The sequence below is a fragment of the Biomphalaria glabrata genome, chromosome 11 (assembly GCF_947242115.1).
Source record: "Biomphalaria glabrata chromosome 11, xgBioGlab47.1, whole genome shotgun sequence".
Lineage (NCBI taxonomy): Eukaryota > Metazoa > Mollusca > Gastropoda > Planorbidae > Biomphalaria > Biomphalaria glabrata.
The window spans coordinates 8,288,691-8,306,373 of record NC_074721.1 but is presented as its reverse complement, the minus strand read 5'-3'; the positions used below and the strand labels follow the sequence as shown (position 1 = coordinate 8,306,373).

Below are 17,683 nucleotides of genomic sequence, written 5' to 3'. Positions count from 1 at the left end.
ATCTATCATTTACAATGAAAATAAAAAGAAATGCTAGCAATTTAATCTAAACCTGCATAAAAATAAATGATTTGTTTTACAAATAAATAACTAATTTTGTGTCATGGAAAAAAAAAAAACTACTTCGCACCCCTCCCATTTGTTTCTGTGTTGTTCATCCGGAAGGTGTGTGACAGACTAAACAATCACATCTTCTTTTACTTTCAAGCTACGTAGTAGCGCATGTGTTGGTGTGGAGCTATTTTTGGCGGCTCGAATTTAATCAGAGCAGTGCTCATTACTTCAAAACACTACCTTAGAAAAAAAAAACATGAAGGATCTAGAGTAATCTATAATATAGTCTATGAAAAACCTAGGACATTATTATCAAGATCAATAAAATGTAGAAATTTGAGATAAAAGGCTGTACATGCGCACCTATCTAGATAAAATTGCGCAACTGGGCTACACTTGAAAAAACATAAATATATCGTGCGTGAACGTAAAAGTTGAGTTGACTGCAACATGGATGACTTGCTTACATTACACTAAAGTCTTTAATGAGAGAACGTGCCTAATTAACATAAATAGACAACCAATATGGCACAACAAAGCAGATCCACACAGCAAGTTACTGAGAAAGAGAATGTTATGCAGGTATTAAACGAAACTTCCTTATCAAGTTTTCCCATGGAAGTTCTTGAACATATTTTTAGCTTCCTGCACAGAGATGATCTTCTACAGGCCATGTCTGTGTGCACAAGCTGGAAGTCTTTAATCTCTAGCAGTCCAAATCTGTGGCGTAGCCAAACGTTCATTTTGGATTGCTCTCTCCACGTCAAGAAAAAGAAAAAAGTTGACATGTTGTTTTGTACACAAAATTTTGGACCCCATTTTCAAACATTGTCAGTTAGGTGCAGACACCCTAACATGCTCAAAAAAGGCTATTGCACAAAAATGGCCGACCAGTTCCATCTTTTTCTCACTGGTTTAAGGTCGCCACAATTGATCTCTTTCAAAGTCTACGACCTTCATTTTTTTTTCCGCGGTAACATAGTCACCAAACAAATAAGCAGTAAATTAATTCAAATGTTCTCTAGGGAGTGTCATCTGAAAGTCTTTAAGATGCCTACCTCCCGGTGGCCAAAAACTGAGGGTCGAGCGATCTTGGACACTGTGTTTCAAAACTCCAGAAACACTCTAGAAACACTGAATATTGCTGAATATTTTTACAGTTATGGTTGGTTACCTGCTGTCAGGGATTGGTTCTCAACAGGTCTGACGTCATTGACAAAGTTAACCAAACTCTCTATCACTATATTCTATCTCACTGATGAACTCATTGTCTGCCTTGCACGAGTTCGAAGAGGTCAGCTGGCAAAGCTCTCTTTGTCTGCGCACTCTACATTTAGGATCTTTCATATTGAACAAGATAGCTGGAAATGTCTGGTAAGTTATTACAAAGCTTATATCATCTCTGTCTGTATAGTAAAAAGTTTGAACACGTTATTTCTCCAAAACTCAATCTCGGATTAATCTGAAATTTTGCATAATTATTTATTTTACCTGACAACGCAAGAATCGATAATAAAAAAAAAAAACCAGTTATTTAAGTATTGGTTATTAATTATTTTATTTGGTATCTTGAAAAAGGGAAAAACTCGTACTTGACAGATGTGGTGGTATATGTTGACTTAGTCCCATTGAGGACTCGAGCCATTTTTTTTATACATTTAAAAAAATGACCATGTAAACATTCACCAACATATTGCCTTCTTCCCTACATTCACTCACTGTCTAACCCTGAGATAGTCAATTCTATATTCAGAATTAGATCTGCTCCTGTCAAATTGTGTATCGTGCTTCTCTTTGTAGTTCACACTCATTTATAACGCTTTTGTCGTATAGGTTAAAGGGTAGGGGGGTGGGGGGAGGAAGAATTTCTGTTTTGTCTGTGCTCTGACAAAAGAAGGAAGCATTATTTTGTCATATTAAAACAAAACATGTGTATTTAGACTTTATAGTTGTTTTCTAAATAAAATAGGTATTGTGGTAACTTTAAAAAAAAATTAGATCTAAAATCAGTAGTAAAGGTAACAAAAATACGATTTTTCGTGGAATACCGATGTAAGATTAATTGTCTAGCTGCTTTCTAAGAGGCAAGACAAACCTGTCTAAAAAAATGATGTAAATCCATTCGGTAGATATCATGTATCTATAAGTAATCCAGTCAGTGATATTTTGCATTCACTCATCTAGATAGCGTCGTAATATTTTTATAATCTTCTGATATCCGACAGATCAACTAACTATTTGCTTATTGATTTGATCTCCTGTAGTTGGAAGCATGCCCCAATATAAAAGTCTCATTCAAGATATGTGTTTACGGTGCCAAACCTCACGAGTCTCTCCCAGCCTTATTTGATTCAATACTCCCTGTTACCAAACTGAATATTATAATACCTCATGACTCTTATTCTCTTGCTTCGCCTGTATCTGAGATGGGAATCGTGTTGGAACACGTCAGAACTCATTATGGGTAAGTGGAATTCGTTTGAAGTCATTCAAGAGTTACCCCTGCTTCGAGAGCCAGTTTGAATGTCTCCACTAGAGGCTTCAAAATTACGAATCGAATAGGCCCCAACCCATTCTACAAGAAGGCGGGGTCTATAAGAAATGCATATTTTTAAGAAGGATAAAGTGCTTAGGTGTACATAACACCATCAGTAATATAAGTTTTAGATTTTTCGATTTGAAAGTCAAAGTTCTGTTCTGAAAATTTCTTGTAATTATAAAGTCAAATTAACTAAGAAGTTCGCTTCAAGCCTTACTTTACACTCATGTGTTAGGAGCCTTTATAGTCAGCGTCTCTAGTTCAACGTCTCTAGTTCAACGTACAACGTCTCTAGTTCAACGTACAACGTCTCTAGTTCAACGTACAACGTCTCTAGTTCAATGTACAACGTCTCTAGTTCAACGTACAACGTCTCTAGTTCAATGTACAACGTCTCTAGTTCAATGTACAACGTCTCTAGTTCAATGTACAACGTCTCTAGTTCAACGTACAACGTCTCTAGTTCAATGTACAACGTCGTTACTATGTACTCCAACTTTTCTTATGTGAATGCCACATTTACCCCGGGGACACACCAAATAAAAAGTGATTGACCCTGTTTGCATAATATATAACATTTCCCCTTGCACAAGGCAGTATTTTTGAGCTGATAATTATGTTTTTAAACATTGATGATAAGTGGTTTTTACTTGAGAAATACATTACACACATATTGATTATCTACAACGCAAATACCTTTTTTTTCTGCTTTTATAAAAACATTTTATCCCCCCCTCCTAAGGTAACGTTCTGGACATGTATAACAAAAAATACTGAAACAATTAAAATGTATATAAATCCCTATTTTGTATTTAAACATATAAATGCACTAGTACAGTTTCTACTTTCAGACATTGCGATCTATGGGGCAGATGATGTTACGGCCATCTGTTTCTATGACTAACGGTTAACGAGCAGAGTGTCATATGGCCAGCACAACGACCAACCGCTTTATTTTCCCCAACTGAAGTCATGTACCCATTAGAGATGGGTGAACTCATGCGCCCTAAAAATCCAGAAATGCAAAATCCCACTCTTCATCAAGATTTGGACCCAGGACCCCAGGTTCGGAAGCCAAGCGCTTAACCACTCAGCCACGGTGCCCCATATATAAACATGTTTGGATATTTATTTTATTAAAATGTGCAATATTTTTTTCCATTTGGTTGTCACCTCGTAATGGGTGTCCTCCTGTGCACCCGCACTCCCATAGTGACGTAACAGCACACATACACACACATTCCAAAACGACGATCATCAATAAATGTATCACAATAAAGAGCGGCGCTAACGAAAAAGTAATCTTGCTCACAACGGTAGATTGTCGGCTACAGGGTTTGAAACTCAAACATGAAATCCACATTCGAATATATGTGTTTGTATCGTCAGGCCATGGCTCAAGTTCCTTATACTGGTCATGAACAACAAGAAGGAGGAAAGCTTTGATCAGTCTTTGATCAAACTAGTTAGAGATAGTCCACATCTGGCCCTTGTGAAGGTAAAATTCGTTTTTTTTTTTAAATTAATCATTAATCACTATTGGATCGTTCGGTGCATTTAGCGGCAAGCTGTCTCCACGAAGATCTGCCACTGGCAATGTCTGGAGCCTCGTCCCACTTGGTGTCCACTGCTTTATGGTTGATTACTCCATATGTCCCCCAGAGAGCCCTGCGCTCAATGGACTTAACGCTTTTAGTGGTGTCACGTTACTCCATATGTCCCCCAGAGAGCCCTGCGCTCAATGGACTTAACGCTTTTAGTGGTGCCACGTTTCTCCCTCAAAAGCTACGGTCTGCGGGCTTTTTCAGTGCACGGACCAAAGGTTTGGAACTCATTCCCCATTGTTCTCAGACATACAACATGCTACACCACTTTTAAGAAGAACATTAAGACCTATCTGTTTAAAACTTTTTTAGATTAATTGTCATTTTTACCGTCTTGTTTGTGTTAGTAATGTTATTACAGCGCCTTGAGCCTACATGTTGTTTGTTAAGTGCTTTATAAACAACATTATTATTATTATTATTAGAAACTGCATTTGCGTTGGAGAATTAGAAGAATTATTTTATATTTTACTGGCTTTGTGGGAATTCTGCATTCTGATTCTTTCATACAAAGTAGGAAAAAAAAAAAAAGAACTTTCTAAAGGCATTTCAGATTTAAAATTTAGAGCGTTGCCTGCGTTGTTGTAAGGATGGCTGCCTGGTCGTGCGGTTTGCACGCTGGACTGCCGTTCAGATTTATCGATGGTCCCGGGTTCAAACCCTGCCCGTTCCCATCCCCCGTAGTCCTGCGGGAGGTTTGGACTAGGAAGTAATTATCTTCAACTCTGAAGAAACATCCGAAACAAGTAAAACATTTTACAGTTGACAACAAATGTATGTTGCTGTACCTGTAGTTCGTTAGACCTCCCGGTAGGTAACATCGTTATTTAAAATACTTTTTTAAAAATGTATTCTTACTTTTTTATATATAAAAAAAAAAGTAAAGTTCCCCTTTCAGACCTTGTGGTCTAAAGGGCAAATAATGTATAGGCCATCTGATTCTATGGTCCACGTTTAACGAAGGTGTCATGTGGCCAGCACAACGACCAACCGTCTTTACTTTTCCCCAACTAATGTCAGGTACCCATTAGAGCTGGGTGTACTCAAAGGCGCCATAAATTCCAGAAAATAAAACTCCCAGTCTTCACCACGTTTTTGAATTTCTGCATTTTTAGGGCGCCCCTGAGTCCACACAACTCTAATGGGTACCTGACTTTAGTCGGGGGAAGTGAAGGCGGTGAAGGCGGTTGGTCATTGTGCTAGCTACGTGACACCCTGCTCTTTAACAGTTGGCCAAAGAAACGAATGACCTTAATAAGGCTTAATATCATCTGCCCTATAGATTGCAAGGTCTGAAGGGGAACTTTGCTTTAACAATATTACAAGAGTTATGCCCCCTTGTTTCAAATAAAGGCATTTTGTAATAAACAACTTTCTTGAAAACTGAACTTCACAAGAAGAGTTATTGTTCTTGTTTCTTTAGTCCATATGTATATCTTTATAAACAATAGTAGTCTATCAGTTGGGCTGCTTAGCTTAGTGTCGCGAGAACTGTCTCAGTATCACAAGACATGTTGTAAGGAGACAATCCCAAGAACACTTCAATACTCACGAACTGAACCAGCTGTTCGGTCTCTACAACTAATCGTCAAACCATTCTTCTTCAAATATCAATGATCATTTTCAATAGGGAAATATGCCACCTTAGGCTGTTTACAATCAACCTTCTGCTTTACTAAGGTATTATGTCATCTGTCTAAACAACATTCGTTTTTAATGTTTAATTCGGTTATATAATACAACAGGCTCAATAAATAATTGTTTATCGTATCTTATTCCTACAAGCAAAGTACCTTGAGGGAGAATGTCTTATGTCTGGTGCCAAATGTGTGTGTATAATGTCAGTCTTGGCAGCATATAATAACAGCTGACCATCATTGCATGAACTGTCCGTTGGGTCACATTGTGTGTGTGTGTGTGTTTGTATGTGGTAAACAACTGATTCTTCTAAATAACATCGTTTTAAATAAACTAAGAAGCTTAGGGAATTCATTAAAAGTGATGTAAAGAATCCATGGGAATCATGGTAGGTTACTATTTACGGAGAGTAGAGCTAGCTAGAAGGGTTATTCGTTGGTCATCGTTCATGGTCATTAGACATGGTTCTTAGTCCATAGTCCAATTGGATTGATTAGTGGGCTTATTCATTGTTGGGTTTATATTGTTGTACTTGAACTTTGGCGCGGGTCGTGGTAGCCCTATGTGTGATCCGCCAACACATGAGACACAGGCCTGTGTACTTTGAGAGGATTGGTGTAAACACTCCCCGTGTATATTAACAGCGATATGGACTGTTAACGCATGGCTCGTATTCGTATCCATGTCATTGCAATTACTTGCATGTATAATTCATTCTGTCAGAGGACTTGTCCCGCGAACCTCATCAAAGTGGTCGAGTCAGCGTAGGATGTCTTTTTGTTTGAGATCTCTGTAAAATCCGCCTTAGCCATTTTTTGTTGAGCCACATTTAGTCTTTTCTCAATTTTGGCAGATGACTTCCATGTCTCGCATGCATACGCTGCTGTTGGGATGGCGATTGTGTTAAACAGGTGTCTGAAGTCCAATAGCTTGGCTTGTCCAGATAGGCCGCAGGCCTAGATTTATTCAAATTAATTTTATGATCGACTCAAAATCAGGGATGAAATTTCACTCAATATAAGCTTTTTACAATACCTCTATTCAATTCACAACTTCATGGAACCTACATGGACGCTGATCTCTAAAACGGCTCTAACGTTTTTCCTAGAGATTTAACAGTTGATGTTTATATCGCTGAGAAAAGAATTACTAGCTCGATGGGACATGGGGAAAACTCTAGCTGGACCGTTATACTTTTTCAAAGTATAAAAGAAATACATTTATATTTGGCTATAAATTGAAGTAAAAAAAGCATGGCGTAGTCAGACGTAGTCGATGGAGAACCGAGTTGTTTATTAAATTTAAATGTTGCTTAAAGTTTATTAATAGATTATCTAAGCTTCGCTTATATTTTTGCGTAAGTCTTATATATAGATTACGTCTAGATTTTAGCTCTAGAAGTAGATCTAGACTAGATCTAAACACTTCTAAATCAGATACGTGTTATGAAAGTACCAATCAATAATTGATTTAATATTTAATGGCCGCTAGCTTAATTGGTAAAATTGTTTGTTCAACAAACTGACGGTATCAAAATCTTTAGTTCGATAATTTAAAAAAATATTTTATTTTTATGTTAAGTTATATAATGGAGATAGGCCTATTGTCTTTAAAAAAATATATTTTAAAAGTTTTTCTTGTTTTAAATCTTTGAAAATATTTCTGTTTAATTTTGTCCTTACAGGCTTTAGTTTCCTATTACTCGGAGGATACAGTCAAGACAATCAAGAGGATGGTCGCAAAGAGACGTCAGCCACCTCTCACTAACATGGATCCACAGAACAAAAAAGTCTGCACCGACAGTCTTGTTGTGGAGAAAGCCTCTGAACTTGAAGACCCCATTGGCCGGCCGCATGTCCTTCAAGGAGCGTATCAACAATAGACTGACGATTTCATTTATACATTTCTGTAAATGACTAGACAAGGACGACAACTTGTAGCAAACGTTATAAAAGGTCAAAGGACGTGAGATTAAAATTTGATAAGTTGGATCAGGACCGGATTTAATCCTGACAAGGTCCTCAGTTAAGAGATAACTGCAGTATATTATCTTTTTCTTAAATATCTAGTGACTGATTTTCATCCGACAAACGATGCTATGAATGGGCTTGTATCTTTTAATGTTTCTATAGAAGTTCCAGCACTCCAGAAAAAATGAATTGCACTCCAAATAATAGATAACTGATGGCAACGTATCTTATAATATACCTACCTTTACCTTACCTATCCCTTCGTCTGTTGGACCGTTGGGGCACCAGGCAAGACTTGTCGACCGTCTTTCTCCATTCCTCCCTTTTTTTTTTATAATATACTTTCTCTTTTTATACTGATGATTATATTGGCTATTTTTATGTCGTAAATCTTTTGGACGAGATCAATTTATACAAATTATTTTTTTTAAAAGATGTAATTATTTTAAAATATTTAGAGACATTCATTAATACGTATTGCTTTCCTAACAGTATATAATTTAGATTGACGCTACCTATTTATATTCCATAATTCATGTTATTAAACAGTTTCGTCTTGTTCTACAATGCAGAATAAACTATATTCACACATTTGATAAAGTTCGATGGATACTATGCTAAAATGCGAATTGATTTCTTGTTACCTGAATCCATCAATAATTCAATAAATTGTAGAACAAAATGTTTCTTAAGAACTGCGATATATTAGGTCATTGTTTAATGTTGCTGTTTTGTGAAAATACATAAAATGATACGTTGTAATTATAATAGACCTTTTTCATTTTTACTCCTACTCAAGTCTCGATGAATTCATTCTCATAGTTTCTAGTCTACAGTTATTTATTTAAATGCATTATGCAGTACTTGATCTTGTTGAGATCAGTATTCAAGGGAAGCAAGGACTCGTATTTTCAGCTGCTATGAACAGCTTGGTGACCGAGAAATGTGGACGCGAACCTTTACAGCACCCCCACGACGAATGTCAAAGCATAGAATATAGACTAGATAAGATGAGGGTCTTTGCTCTTTTAAAAATCCCATGCCGGTACTGATGTTCAGCAATCACATTAAACTAAGGGGGACAACAAGGACAATAAAGATAGTACAGCTTTCAAAAGAGTTACCGTCCTGCATTTGAGAAGAGAAAGGTTATTATTATTATTTTTTTTAACTTTGAAATGAAAAAGATACATGTATTCAGTAGTGGCTAGCTAACGTAACTAGCACCGGAAGCAAGACAATTTATTGAGTCCCATCTACCTTGATCAATACATATAGTAATCATTTAACATCCCCCCCACACACAAGCACACACTAGACCGTGTGTTAGGGATGACGTAAAGATAGCCTTCATATAAAAAATTGTTGGATTTTTTTTTGTTCAAGATCTACAACAAATATTTCTATTTATTTAGAAGGAGAAGGAAAGTTATAAATACCCAAACATTGGGGGAAAAAGTGAAGAAAAAGTTCCCCTTCCAGACCTTGCGATTTATAGAGCGTATATAAAGGACATCTGTTTCTGTGGCCCACGGCTAACGAGGGTGTCATGTGGCCAGCACAACAACCAACCGTCTTTACTTTTCCCCATCTAATGTCGGGTGCCCATTAGAGCTGGGTAGATTCAGAGGCACCCAAAAACCTCCAATGTAAAAAAAAAAAAAAACAATCTTCACCAGGATTCGAAATCGTTACCTCGGTTCGGAAGCCAAGCGCTTTACCACTCAGCCACCGCACCTCCAAACATGGGAAATACATTTTCCGACTAGAATTCGAACTCAAGGGATCAAGTATTCTTTGTTGGTAAGCCGACACGCTACCCACTGAGCGTGACAATTTCTTATGAAAATAGAAGGTTTATAGTTATCTATTTTTCATTTCACATTATTAGGCTACGACGTAGGGCGTGAAACACAAGACGTATCTCCCTTTAATTAGTATTATCTCTATTCAAAATTTAATTAATTAAATACTTTTAATTGATAAAATAATTGATTGATTCTTAGAATGATTCATGTATTGTTAAGGGTAATGAATAAATCTGCAAAGTTTCAACTCGATCCAAGAATTCAAATGCTAGGAGAAAAAAAGATACAAAATGTGTTTCAGTTTTAAATAAGCTTTGTAAGTAAAAAAAACATGGCTGCCTGAAATGTTGTGGTTGATTAAAAAGGCTTTCTGTTTTGAGTTTGCCCCATGTCATTATAATGCTGGCTGTTCTACTGAATTCAAGAAACATTTCTTTTTTGTCAAACTAATAAGAAATGCGTTATTGATAACGGGCTATGCTGCAATAAGAAAATCCATCGACCATAAATTTTGTTTTTGAGGAAGGGGCATTTCATTTACAATTACGGGGGAGGGGGCGGCGTGATATAGTATACATAGTTCTGTGAAGCATATTTTGTAGAAAAAAAGTTTTGCCTACGCACCTTTCTTGACTAAATTTGCGCACCTTGAATTCATTTCAATAAGAACCTTGTAAACCTTTTATTTCTAAAGTAAATGTAAAACACAGACTTGAAAACAGTATGGATGACTTGTTTACATCCAACTAGATCTAGATCTAAAAAGCTTTTACAAAGAACGTGCGTATAATTTACAGACGATGATTACAAGGACGGGACTTACAAGCAAATTCACACAATCGACAGCCGAGGAGAGGAAAGTCACTGATGCGCAGACAAAGAAACAAGCGTCTCTATCAAGTCTTCCGATGGAAATACTAGAACATATTTTTAGCTTTATGCACAGAGATGATCTCCTACAGGCCATGTCTGTGTGCACAAGCTGGCAGTCTCTTATTTACAACAGTCCAAATCTTTGGACTAAACAAACATTCATTTTGGACTGCGCTCTCCACGCCAACAAAAAGAAAAAAGTCGAAATGTTTTTTTGTGCACACAATTTCGGGCCACATTTTCGAACGCTGACAGTCGACTGCCGACATCCTTACTGGCATAACTGCAGAGAAATGGCCAACAAGTTCAACCTGTTTGTATCCGGTTTAAGAGCGCCTGCACTGACCTCGTTTATCGTCTCTGATCTTCATTTGGACAGCGCCAGTAGGATTGTCATTAACAAAATTAGCAAGACATTGACGCAAATGTTCACCATGGTCTGTCATCTAAAGGTCTTTGAGATGCCGGCCGCCCATTGGCCGAAAGCACTGGGCCGAGAGCTCTTGGATACCGTGTTTCAGAAATCAAGAAACACTCTGGAAACATTGGATATTTCCGATTATTTCATCTTTCAAAATGGGATACCTGTCTCCTGGGATTGGTTCTCAACAGGTCTGACGTCGTTGACAAAGTTAACTAAACTTTCTATCACGATATACCATCTCACAGATGAAATCGTTTTGTCTCTTGCCCGAACCAGAAGAGGCCAACTGACGCATCTCTCCCTAATGGCCAACTATATATTTGAGAACTCAGTAAAACGTGATAGCTGGATCTATCTGGTAAGCCATTTTAAATTTAAAAAATAAATATCTAGAGATACCGCAGGCCTGTGTCAAAACCCCTTCCCAAGGCAATATAATGCTTTTATTTACGTTGTTATTAAATATTGATAAAAAAAAATAATTATAAAACATTAACAATTCATCATCACCATCATCATGCCTTTGCGTTCCTCATGGAACATAGGGCCTCAGTAAAACCTCGCCACTCCCCACAGTCTCTTGCTAGGTTTTTAATGGCTTTCCAGCTTTTTCCTGTCCTCTCGGCTTCATCTAGTACACTGCGTCTCCACGTTCTTTTTGGTCTTCCTCTACGTCTTGTTCCCTGGGGGGGTGGGGGTGGGTCCATTCTAAGGCCTGTCTAGCTCTGTTGTTGGTATCTTTTCGAATGGTGTGACCAATCCATCTCCACTTTCTTTTTAAGAACTGCACCTCTATATTTTATGTCCACTCCTCTCCCACAGTTTTGTGTTTTCTATTTTGTTGTAATAGTATCAGTAGTTAGGGTTGCTTAAAATAAAGATTGTCTTACGGCGAACATGTCACCTAGGAAAGTTCTTAAGCTTCATGTCCTTCAATTTTACCTCAAACTACAGTCCCCACCTTTCTGTTATTGTTATTATTTCACCATCGCATTTTATTAGCTGTCCACGTAATGCGAAAGCGGATATAGTTTCGTGCTTGTCTGTCTGTCTGACCATGCGCTACTTTTAGATTTCAAAACATTAAAAAAGTTATTGAAAACATAATTTCACCACATTGTGCCCTTGGTACTTGGTAGAATCACCCAATTGTGGTTGCTATTAATAGTCTGTGGTCTGTATGTCCGTCCGCCCATCGGTCCGTCCAGTTTAAATCTCAAAAAAAAAAAAAAAAAAAAAAAAAAAGGAAAATACGATAAAAGTATACTATAAATTTTTCAAAGGTCTGATGCAAGGGCTACGTTTTATTTAACTTCTTTAATTTCTCGAAACGAATCTTTAAAAAAAAATTCTAATAGGCAAGTATTTTGATTTCATAAATTTAAACCATTTTAAAAAACAACACAAGAGACCATTTAAATAACATTCAGTGTTTTTAATACATTTTAATATTAACAATTTAATAATAATAATAATTATATTAATAAATATATCTCCGTACGCGGAGGTATTATTTCATCAGCCGTCCTAATAACTCAGTAGTATTGGCGACACTTTCGACATTTTTATATATATGGTGTTTTGGGCTAATCTTGTAGGCTATCTGACTTCACTTCTATCTCAATTATTACTTCACATTAGCCACAGAACATTACAAGGTAACAATATACTTAATAACGACTTTCACTGTTATAAAATGACACCTTTATTTATCACTGGGAAATCCGTGCAGTCTTCATAAACGTCGCTATTTCTAACTAACATCCCAAACAAACTAATTCGATACCATCGCCATGTTGCTCTTCGGTACGCCTAGTCTACTACGTCATTCGTTTGTCTTAATACGTCACTACTTTTACCGTTGCTAAAAACAATACACAATATATTTGTATAACAAAACTAACACACCCTCTAAACTAATACAGTACAATGGGCAGTAATAGAGTTCTGTTTGTTGATAATTTGTAGTTTCTTATATTCTTGCTAAAAATATTGAAGCCCGCCATTTCACCCTGCCCCGTCGACTTCAAGGGCCGACACTGAGTTGGTGTTTTAACACAAACTATCTTTGTAAACTTGTTTTTTTTTCTTTTCAAAGAGAACCATTTACTGTTTCAGAGCTAAGGAATATTATATTAAAAATGAAACATTTCTGCTATATTTCGTAAACCGTATACATACACTTGTTATAAGTGTTAAAATACTGCTTAAAACTATATATTACCAATTTATTTATGTGTTTTAGGTATTTCGCTAGTGAACATAAAACAATTTTGTTGAAAAAACTAGTAAAATAGAAAAAAAATGTTTTCAAAAACATAGCTTATTTTAATTAAGTGACTAAGTGTGAGTATATCAATTATTTTGACTCAATAATGGACACAGATATGCAGCAGATCGGAGCAAGCAATATTTCATTGAAGCGAAAAGAAATATTTTTACGCATCGTCCTTGTTAAGTGAAATTTCATTTTTTTAAGCATGCTGAATGCACTTATTTTCCTATGACTTGTGTGGACCAGTTATTAAGTAAAAGGGGGAGGGGCGTACCCGAGAGAAGGTTTCCGTGATGGCTTTGGAAAAACAATTTTAAAAAAATATTTTTCGACTTAAATTTGAGCTTGAGGGCTCAAGCTTTCTTGATTCTTGACCGACACACTAGCCACTAATCAAGCTTTCTTGATTCTTGACCGACACACTAGCCACTGATCATGCTTTCTTGATTCGTGACCGACACACTAGCCACTGATCAAGCTTTCTTGATTCGTGACCGACACACTAGCCACTGATCAAGCTTTCTTGATTCGTGACCGACACACTAGCCACTGATCAAGCTTTCTTGATTCATGACCGACACACTAGCCACTGATCAAGCTTTCTTGATTCGTGACCGACACACTAGCCACTGATCAAGCTTTCTTGATTCTTGACCGACACACTAGCCACTGATCAAGCTTTCTTGATTCTTGACCGACACACTAGCCACTGATCAAGCTTTCTTGATTCTTGACCGACACACTAGCCACTGATCAAGCTTTCTTGATTCTTGACCGACACACTAGCCACTGATCAAGCTTTCTTGATTCTTGACCGACACACTAGCCACTGATCAAGCTGCCTTGATTCTTGACCGACACACTAGCCACTGATCAAGCTTTCTTGCTTCGTGACCGAAACACTAGCCACTGATCAAGCTTTCTTGCTTCGTGACCGAAACACTAGCCACTGATCAAGCTTTCTTGATTCGTGACCGAAACACTAGCCACTGATCAAGCTTTCTTGCTTCGTGACCGAAACACTAGCCACTGATCAAGCTTCCTTGCTTCGTGACCGAAACACTAGCCACTGATCAAGCTTCCTTGCTTCGTGACCGAAACACTAGCCACTGATCAAGCTTTCTTGCTTCGTGACCGAAACACTAGCCACTGATCAAGCTTCCTTGATTCTTGACCGACACGCTAGCCACGATCGAATTATGTGTGGTTTCAACTTGATTCGAGATTGGAAAGTGTACAAACTTTTTACCATACCTACATATAAATAAATGTTATATTTCCATTGCATTAAAGAAAAAAAAAATTAGAAATATCATTTTACAAATATTTGTATTTAGGATATATATTTTTTTAAAGAAATAATTATTGAGGTAATTTCTAGGAACTACGTCTAAAGAAATGGTAATAGTATCCACTTTTTCGTTACTAATGTTCACGGTTTGATTGTAGAGCATTTAAGAAGACGAATCTGTGTACAACATTGTATGTAGATCCGTTGGGATATCGTATTGAGTCATTCAGTAAGTCAGTCAGTGATATGTTGAATACGCAGGTCTAGATGTTGGCTTAATTATATCTTCCTATCTAATAGGTATATCAAGAACCTAATACGCCTAATACTTATGTTTCTCTAACTCCAACAGAGGAATGCATGTCCCAAAATGGCTGTCGAAATCACGATAGACGGTTTTGTTTACGAACCCCATGAGGCTATTCCTTATTTCTTTGAGCCGCTGGAACTTCCTGTTGGGCTACTAAACATGACACTAACAAAGGGTTGTCACCCTCGAACAATGTCTGTAACTGAGATGGAAATCGCGTTGGATTACGTCAGTAGCCATTACTGGTAAGTTAAATCAAGACATAATCGTCATACTAGGCCTGAATACTGACCAGCGACGTCGCAACCTGTGGGCAGAGGAGTCCAATAGCTCGTTGCCACATCACAGGTCTGTACAACGTGGCAACGAGCTATTGGTCTCCACTGCCCACATGTTGCGACGTCGCTGGTCAGTGTTGAGGCCTGCTATATTCATTTTAAGTCGTTGAAGAGCTATCTCTTCCTCCAGCAGAGGCTTCATAATAAGGAACTGAGAGCAGTGAAAGGGTCTAAACATCATATGGGGGGTGGGGAGGGTTAGGGTTAGATAACTACTGTGCAATGTCTAATTAGCTAACTACTGTACAATGTCTAATAAGCTAACTACTGTACAATGTCTAATTATCTAACTACTGTACAATGTCTAATTAGCTAACTACTGTACAATGTATAATTAGCTAACTACTGTACAATGTCTAATTAGCTAACTACTGTACAATGTCTAATTAGCTAACTACTGTATAATGTCTAATTAGCTAACTACTGTACAATGTCTAATTAGCTAACTACTGTACAATGTCTAATTAGCTAACTACTGTACAATGTCTAATTAGCTAACTACTGTACAATGTCTAATAAGCTAACTACTGTACAATGTCTAATTAGCTAACGACTGTACAATGTCTAATTAGCTAACTACTGTACAATGTCTAATTAACTAACTACTGTACAATGTCTAATAGAGATTAAAAAAAAACCTTTTGCACAATAATTTCTTACCAAAAATAAATAAACTAAATAAATTAGTGCACAATTTTAAATAAATCAAAAATTGTCATTACTTCCTTTTCTTGAGATATTGTAAATCATGGTAAGCCTAGTCAATATTGTCTGCTCAACAGAGGGAGATAGTAAGGCGGCAGGGTTTAATGCTTGTGATAATCGGGAAGGAACAGCGAAGTTCTTAGTAAAATTTTAAAATTTGCATAAACATCTATATAAAATATATCTTTCATATGTTTTCCAGTCAATCCCTCAAGAATTTTACACTTGGCGTTTACAACAAGAAAGATGAGAACTTTGACCAGTCCTTGATCAAGTTAGTTAGAGATTGTCCATTTCTGGTCAACGTAAAGGTAATTTTCACATTTTTGTATAATATAATTATAACATCTTTATAGTTGTGCAAAAGACGGCATTGTGACGCAAAGCATTTTCGAACTTTGAACTTTGTCGTTAAACATTTATAAACAACACGACTTTAACCCAGTAGCGTGTTGGCCGATTTGATTTTAATTGTATAAACAATAGTAAATTTATCAATAGTGTTACTGAAACCATAACATAACATTTGAACAAGACTTCAGTTACTCGTCAAATTTGACTCACACTTGTTTTAGTGTCTTATCATTAATCGTAGCTTCCCGGAGCTGTATCAGTACCACAAGTGCTATGATACAATCCCAAGAACACTTTAATACTCACGAGCTTAACCGACTGTTGAAGCACTACCATCAAATCATTTCTTCTTCAGATGACAGTAATTATTCTCTTTTTAAAAATATCGTTTCGTAGTCTGCTAATAATCAAGATTATATAAAAATAATTTCTAACTTAACTATTGTCTTCATCTGTTTCTTATTCTTACTAACAATGGGCCAATACCCTGCCAGTGACTCTGTAGTGTGATTTATATCCATTTTTTAAGAAACGGCTTTTCGTTGTAGAGTTGTGACGGCCAAGTGGTATAGCGATTGGCTTCCGAACCGAGGGGTCCCGGGTTCGAATCCTAGTGAAGATTGGGATTTTTAATTTCGGGATCGTTGGGCGCCTCTGAGTCCACCCAGCTCTAATAGGCACCTAAAATTATTTAGAGAAAAGTAAAGGCAGTGGTCGTTGTTCTGGACACATGACACATTCATTAACCTTGGCCCACAAAAAACAGATGACTTTAACATTATATCTCCATAGATCGCAAGGTCTGAAAAGGGTACTTGCTCTTCACTGTAAAGCCTGTCTCAATTTCTGTTTTTTTTTTTAATGTTTCTTTGCAGGTCTCAGCTTTCTTCAACTCGGGTGATACAGCCAAGACAATTGACAAAATAGTCGCAGACAGGCTTCCACCATTACTCACTAGCACTGCTCCAGAGAACAAATACGTTCACATTGAAGACTATTCGTTTCAGTTTCAGGACCGCTTAGAATTGTTTTTGCACTAGAATCAAGACTTGATTTTCGTTTTAGCGTAGTTTGCAAATGTAACAGCGAACTCTAAGAATAGCCTAAATGTATGTCTATAAATATAAATTTTAATTATAGCAATGCGATGACATTTATTTACTTCGACTGTAAATACTTTATATAATTTAAGTTCAATAAACTCATTATATATTTAATGACTGCCTTGAGTTTTTTAGTAAGAATGTCGTATCGAAGATTCCGAGTTAGAAAGGTGATTTAGGTTTAGTCCCTAACTTTCTTAGATATAGGTCTATATAGGGTTCAATAATCTCATAATGCTGATTAAAGTGACGTGCTAAGCAGTCACAAACAGGCTCAAATAGCTCTATAGAAATAAAACATATTGGTTTATTCTCATGCTCCACTAAAAAGGTAAAGATCTGTCCACTTTTCCTGGTAGTTTCTATATCCAGAGTCTACTTTTCGTTTGTTCCAAAT

The 17,683-nt window shown here is 36.8% G+C and overlaps 2 protein-coding genes across 2 annotated transcripts; both read left to right on the top strand.

Moving 5' to 3' along the window:
* The first annotated feature begins 470 nt into the window (after positions 1-470).
* Positions 471-8,575, top strand: LOC106054764 (uncharacterized). The gene is made up of 4 exons (XM_013210776.2): positions 471-1,428; positions 2,319-2,518; positions 3,983-4,091; positions 7,520-8,575. The coding sequence occupies exons 1-4, from the start codon at positions 580-582 to the stop codon at positions 7,715-7,717; spliced, it is 1,356 nt and encodes a 451-aa protein (XP_013066230.2). The 5' UTR covers positions 471-579; the 3' UTR covers positions 7,718-8,575.
* A 1,745-nt stretch (positions 8,576-10,320) lies between these two features.
* Positions 10,321-17,390, top strand: LOC106054766 (uncharacterized). Its single transcript, XM_013210778.2, has 4 exons — positions 10,321-11,268; positions 14,829-15,031; positions 16,032-16,140; positions 17,059-17,390. The coding sequence occupies exons 1-4, from the start codon at positions 10,414-10,416 to the stop codon at positions 17,221-17,223; spliced, it is 1,332 nt and encodes a 443-aa protein (XP_013066232.2). The 5' UTR covers positions 10,321-10,413; the 3' UTR covers positions 17,224-17,390.
* The last annotated feature ends 293 nt before the right edge of the window (positions 17,391-17,683 follow it).

Excerpts from the sequence above, each read along its gene's own strand:
- LOC106054764 (XM_013210776.2), top strand. The coding sequence starts at position 580 with ATGGCACAACAAAGCAGATCCACACAGCAAGTTACTGAGAAAGAGAAT. Across the intron at positions 1,429-2,318 it reads AAGATAGCTGGAAATGTCTG|TTGGAAGCATGCCCCAATAT; the intron begins GTAAGTTATTAC and ends GATCTCCTGTAG. Across the intron at positions 4,092-7,519 it reads CACATCTGGCCCTTGTGAAG|GCTTTAGTTTCCTATTACTC; the intron begins GTAAAATTCGTT and ends TTGTCCTTACAG.
- LOC106054766 (XM_013210778.2), top strand. The coding sequence starts at position 10,414 with ATGATTACAAGGACGGGACTTACAAGCAAATTCACACAATCGACAGCC. Across the intron at positions 11,269-14,828 it reads GTGATAGCTGGATCTATCTG|AGGAATGCATGTCCCAAAAT; the intron begins GTAAGCCATTTT and ends TAACTCCAACAG. Across the intron at positions 15,032-16,031 it reads TACGTCAGTAGCCATTACTG|TCAATCCCTCAAGAATTTTA; the intron begins GTAAGTTAAATC and ends TATGTTTTCCAG.